This window comes from Cebus imitator, unplaced genomic scaffold (genome assembly GCF_001604975.1).
Source record: "Cebus imitator isolate Cc_AM_T3 unplaced genomic scaffold, Cebus_imitator-1.0 Scaffold251, whole genome shotgun sequence".
Lineage (NCBI taxonomy): Eukaryota > Metazoa > Chordata > Mammalia > Primates > Cebidae > Cebus > Cebus imitator.
The window spans coordinates 634,493-640,913 of NW_016107566.1; the positions used below are offsets into that span (position 1 = coordinate 634,493).

Sequence of the window (6,421 nt, forward strand, 5' to 3'; positions counted from 1 at the left end):
GAGACGGGGTTTCACCATGTTGACCAGGATGGTCTCGATCTCTTGACCTCGTGATCCACCCGCCTCGGCCTCCCACAGTGCTGGGATTACAGGCTTGAGCCACCGCGCCCGGCTATAGCTCCTTGTTTTTAAAGAAATAATAATTTCAAAAGCATTAAGTAGAATATGTATGAGAATTTTATGTATTACTGTATAGTATGAAACTGAATATTATAAATTTCCAACCCATCTTTGAACATATTTAACTCCTTTTGTAGTATGCTTCACTTACTCTCTTCTTTCCAGGATTGAATATGATGCATATCGCACTGATTTGGAAGAACTGAATCTTGGACCACGTGATGCAAACACTCTGCCGAAGATTGAGCAGTCACAGCATCTCTTCCAAGCACATAAGGAAAAATATGATAAAATGCGCAATGATGTTTCTATCAAATTAAAATTTCTAGAAGAAAATAAGGTAAATTCTTTACCTTCTGAGGTCTTTCTGTGGACTTTAAAGTCACCTTCAAGAGAGGTAGTCAGTTTTTCTGTTTGTTTTAACTCTCTTGTATGACAATTGCAAGAAGGAATTCCATTCATAATCAGTGTTTGAGTTTTTAGAAGTATACAAAATATATTTACCTTTCTTTGATAAAAGTTACAATGCCACTGTCCCAGTCTTTCACATATAACACATGGCAGAAAGTATTTGACAGACAGCCATTGATCTTTGGATTGCCATTGGTATCAAGTGTTTTAAAAAGTTAAACAGCTCTTCCCTTTTACGGCCATCACCGAAGCGGGAGCAGCCAAAATGAAGTTCAGTCCCTTTGTGACTTCCGACCGAAGCAAGAATTGCAAAAGGCATTTCAATGCACCTTCCCACATTTGCAGGAAGATTATATCCTCCCCTCTTTCCAAAGAGCTGAGACAGAAGTACTACGTGCGATCCATGCCCATCCGAAAGGATGATGAAGTTCAAGTTGTATGAGGACACTATAAAAGTCAGCAGATTGGCAAAGTAGTCCAGGTTTACAGGAAGAAATACGTAATCTACATTGAATGGGTGCAGCGGGAAAAGGCTAATGGCACAACTGTCCACATAGGCATTCACCCCAGCAAGGTGGTTATCACTAGGCTAAACCTGGACAAAGACCGTAAAAAGATCCTTGAACGGAAAGCCAAATCTCGCCAAGCAGGAAAGGAAAAGGGCAAATACAAGGAAGAAACAATTGAGAAGATGCAGGAATAAAGTAATCTTATATACAAGCTTTGATTAAAACTTGAAAAAAAATAGTGATAGATTACGCTTTGAATATGTTGAAGCTTTTCCATTAATGTTAGGTGCAGATTTCAGGAAAATAATTATGACATTCTTCTCAGTAACTGGTAAATGAAAAATAACTAAAAGATCTAGCTTAGGGTTGCAGTTTACATAACCTAGAAGGGAGAAGCCAAGAGATCCATTTTCCACATTTTTTAAATATATGAACACATCTAAGAAATATAGCAATGAGGGCTGAACTGGACCAGCTGTAGGTTTCAGCAGGAAGTGGATTCATTTAATAATAGACTCCTGTGTTTTGGTTTAAGTAAAAGGACAGTTTCTCGTGTTTGACATACCTCTTATTACTTGCATACCCAGTTTTGTATGATTGCAGTTCTGGAAATCGGAGAGCCAGTAGTGAGGTTGGTACAGAATAGGTGTAGCGCAGTCCTGTGAAGATGGGTCTCACCATTGCACATTGGTAGTTTTTTCCTGTGTGTTTCACATACTGTGAGGTCACAACAGGTCTTCAGCTGCACTCTCTTCCAGGTCCCCTCTTAAAATTATTTTTCAGTTCTCTCAAGAAGCAGTAATGTTTATATTCTCCCCCGTAACATCAAAGGGCATTTTATTAAGCTATAATTGACAGTATCTTATTGTTTCTTTAACATTTCCTTAGAAACTCTTATGGCTATAAAACCTATAGAATAATATATTTCTTTGGGATCCATCTAGTCTAGCACTATCACTGACTTTTTTTTTAAGCTGCTGTGGATGAAAATTACTCACCAGAAAACATTATAGTGGCAATAAAGGAAACCTCGGCAGAGTTGTCAGACAAATTGCCTGGCATCATTCAGACAGAGTACATTGTAGCTTTCTGGCATTCATTAACTGAGCCCATAAGATTGCATTCATTTTATCATATATATACCGCTTACACTGTTCGATATTTTAATGGATGTGAATATATCAATACTTTGATAATAGATATTGTATATTTTAAGTATAAAAATATTTTTTACATTCCACCCTATCATCACAAAATAATACTAAAAGAGGTATGCTAGAGGAATACACGTTTGATAAGAAAGTAGACTAACATAGTGAAACCTAAGATTCACATGATTTAAAGGAAGAGAAAAATCAAAAGGTAATTGGAAACCAGATTATACTGAGCCCTGACCACATACAGACTTTGAATTGTGGCCTTGGAAGGGACTTACACTGAGCAGGGAGGGAAGAAGGAGACACCTTCATAGACAGCCAGGTGGTCTCTATAAATTTTAAATGTCAATCAGTTGGATCTTCTAACTTTATCTTGTAGGTACTAAAGAACTTTTAAAGTTGAGAGTAGCAGGAAAAAAAAAAAAACCCATCATTTAGAAAGACTTTTCGGTCACCATAATTTAAAGGAAGAAAGAAAGTAGAAGCACATATACTAATGAGGAATCTTTTATAGCCAAATGAAATGATTAAGAGCCTGCACTAGGGTCTTTGCAATAGCAGCAGGAAGGATGGAGTATGGTGATTGAAAGGCTGCATGATAGGAGTTGGAAAATTAAAATAGGAAGCTGGTGTGGCCTGAAGAGGGGAAAAGTAAAGGATTGGGAATTTTTTCTGTTTGATCCAGGGTTTAGTTTGAGATGATGACAAAATACTCAAGTGGAAACAATTGGTAGGAATTTCTTGATGTGTGTTTAGAGTTTGGATGAACAGAATCAGGGCTTCAGATAGAAAGGTTTGTAAGTCATTGCTTTAAGAATAATGTTATTACATTTTCTCTTCTTTTTTACTATTGAATAAAAATAGAAAATTGCTTCTGTTCTCAAGGATTTTATGTTCTTAGATGATGTCTTTGTCTTTTTGGACTGCTGTAACAAAAAACCATAAACGGAGTAGCTTATAAACAAGAGAATTATTTCTTCCAGTTTTAGAGTCTGGGAAGTTCACAGTGAAGGTACCAGCGTCTGGTGAGGGCCTGCCTTCTGACTCATAGGTGTCTCCTTGCTGTGTCCTCACACTGGAACCGGGAGGGGTCTCTCCCATTCCTTTATTATAAGGACACTTACCGAATTTATGAGGACTCTACCCCCATGGCCTAATGACCTCCCAAAAGTGTTTAGTACCTCCTAATACCATCACATTGTGGGTGTAGATTTCAGCATTTGAATTTGGCAGGGGACACATTCACACTGTGGCAGATAGCATAGATATTCTTTGTTTTGGCTTTCCACAGTTGTCATCAAGCTAAGTTTGAATTTGAACTCAGTAATTGGCTATGTCTAAAGTAAAACCTGTAAAGAAACCTTGGCCTCTGTATCTTTTTTAACTCTTCAAAACGATAAAGAGATATTGTTGGACTATTGTTTTAAGCAGTAATTGTCATTTAGAAGAAGACAAAGATCCATGAGAGAACTTTTCCTTGTTTTTCTGTTGTCGTTGAGCAATGTTTATTCTTATTCTGTTATTTTTAATAGCATTAAAAAGGAAGGAAAAGCAGGTTTTTAGCCTAGAAACTGTCTATCATCCCTGTTTGTTTTCTTGGCAATTCAAAATGCCTCAAGTCTAGGTTTTTTGTTGTTTTGTTAAAAGTAGGTGAATTCGTACCTCAACATCTCTTTTATGTGTAGTCACCGGGTAAGCTACTTAGCACTTTAATTTGTTTGTGTTTGTCTTTGAGATGGGGAATCTGGGGAGTCTCACTCTGTTGCCCACACTGGAGTGCAATGATGTGATCTCAGCTCACTGCTGTCCACTTCCTAGGTTCAAGCAATTCTCCTGTCTCAGCCTCCCTGTAGCTGGGATTACAGGTGCTTGCCACCATGCCCAGCTAATTTTTTTTTTTTTTGTATTTTTAGTAGAGGCAGGTTTCACCATGTTGGCAAGACTGGTCTTGAACTCCTAACCTCAGGTGATCTGCCTGCCTTGGCCTCCCAAAGTGCTGGGATTACAGATGTGAGCCACTGCACCAGGCCCAACTCTTTAATTTGAATAAAACATAGTATACGCTTCCTATTTCTTCCTCCCAACCACTCCCCATCCCCTGCTTTTTTTTCCCAAAGATACTGGATCTCACTATGTGGCCCAGGTTAGATTTGAACTTCTGGGCTCAAGCAATTTTCCCACCTCAGCCTCCCAAGCAGCCTGTACTATAGGCACATGCCACCATATCCAGCTAGTGGTCTTCCTATTTCTTACCAGGAGGAAATGAAACATCAATGAATGTGCTGTTCTATAATTTGATAATGTCCTAAAGACTACTGCAGTATATACACATGCTTTTGTAGCTTTTCTCTCTCTCTCTCTCTCTCTCTCTCTCTCTCTCTCTCTCTCTTTTTCTCTCTGTCTCTCTCCCTCTCTCTCTCTGGCTTTCTTTTGGTTCTCATATTGTGGCTTTTGGAATATCTTTTCATAACACTTCTAAAATGAGAAGCCACATAACCAAACAGTGAGAATAGGGCATAAAGTAAAAGCAAATAGTCCTTGAATATGGCACTGAAAGCCAGCCCTGTGACTCTAGTAATAAGCTTTAGCATTTAGTGTTTTAGTTTGTTCTCTCTTAGAACTTTTTTAAATTTTGAGGCAGATGAGGTGTTAGGTTCTTATCTATAAAACTGATGTGTTTATATGTACTTAGTCTAGCCTTTCTTCTCTCTGGCAAAACAAAGAGGGTAGGTATATAAAATACACACATCTCTGCATATGTGCATGATAAATGCATCTGAGGGTATTTGTCATTTACCCTTAATGAAAAACCTGTGTTCTATTTATGGTCTATATTTTCTACCTCTTCACCCGGTGATTTAGTTGTGTTTGCCTTTAACCTAAACAATCCTTATTCATCTCTGATATTCTCTTCTTTGTTTACTAAACCACATTGATTTGTGTACCAGTAAAGACATAGCTCATTAGTCTTCTAATGTTTCTCCTTTCATCAGTATTTCTCCTTTTTGAGACCTTTAAATAATGTAACTTGAGCTGTTATGTGACTTAAGACAGTTTGTTTACCTGTTACTGTTTCTTTCTGTATTTAAAACAAAACATAGGCTACTTTAGTAAAGAGAAAGAATAATAAACATTTCTGGTGCTTTGTAGACTTTGTAAGACTAGATACCATGCTTTATTTTACAGCCCTTATAAAGCCTAGCAATAGTGCAGGTGTATAGTACTCATTCAGCAAGTGCATGTTTGCATTCTTCCCAGAATTAGATATATGCTACAGGGATTGGAAGGAGGTGGAAGTGAATGAAAGTCAACTGTTTTCTGCAGTGTTTACTGTTTACATGGAAAGAGAAGCAAAAAGTTAAAGAAAAATATGCAGATCAATGTAAGCAACTCATGTTTGTGTTTTTAGATAGCTTTTTATGTGGCTTGGAACTGTAAAGATGTGAAAAAATAGTTGAAGGTTAATTTTTTCTTTAAGATGACTATAATTTAACTTGGGAATGATAAAGCTCGAGGGCTATGAATATATCGGGAGTGGGATCTGAATGTATCAAAAGATTCAACAGAGTAGTTTGGAGTGTAAATATAAAAAGTAAGGATTTTATTCTTATTTTAAGAAGTATAAAATATACTGCTTTAAGGTAATGTCAATTAAATTAGATATAACCATTAAATATAGGCTTGTTTTATTATTATTTTATATTTTAGTGACTTAAAGGATGACAGAGGAGGCAGAAAAAGATGAACCAGACCTGGGATCTATCCTGGACACATATTTGATTAATTCAGTTACTTAATCTAAAAAATTTTTTTCTTAAAATTTATAGTCATTCCTAATCTTAGATTGATATGAAAACTGTTGTTTTCACTAACAGTGTTTCATATACAATCACAAACAATACCATTCCTGTATATTAGGATTTCTTTTCTAATATATTATTTAACACACCTGTAATCCTAGCACTTTGGGAGGCTGAGGTGGGTAGATCCCTTGAGGTCAGGAGTTTGAAACCAGCCTGGACAACACGGCGAAACCCCATCTCTACTAAAAATGCAAAAATTAGTTGGATGTGGTAGTGCGTGCCCATAATTCCAGCTACTGCAGAGCCTGAGGCAGGAGAATCACTTGACCCCCAGGAGGCGGAGACTGCAGTGAGCTGAGCTCACGAGAATGCACTCCAGCCTAGGTGACAGAGCAAGACTCCATCTCAAAAAAAAAAAAAA

General features: G+C 37.3%; 1 protein-coding gene across 4 annotated transcripts in view; it reads left to right on the forward strand.

Moving 5' to 3' along the window:
* ARFIP1 (ADP ribosylation factor interacting protein 1) overlaps positions 1-6,421 on the forward strand; it is a 122,075-nt gene that overhangs the window by 100,623 nt on the left and 15,031 nt on the right. For all 4 annotated transcript variants that reach the window (XM_017498765.2, XM_017498768.2, XM_017498764.2 and 1 more), the window contains one exon: positions 286-460. In XM_017498765.2, coding sequence (XP_017354254.1) covers positions 286-460 — 175 coding nt within the window. The remainder of the gene's footprint in view (positions 1-285; positions 461-6,421) is intronic.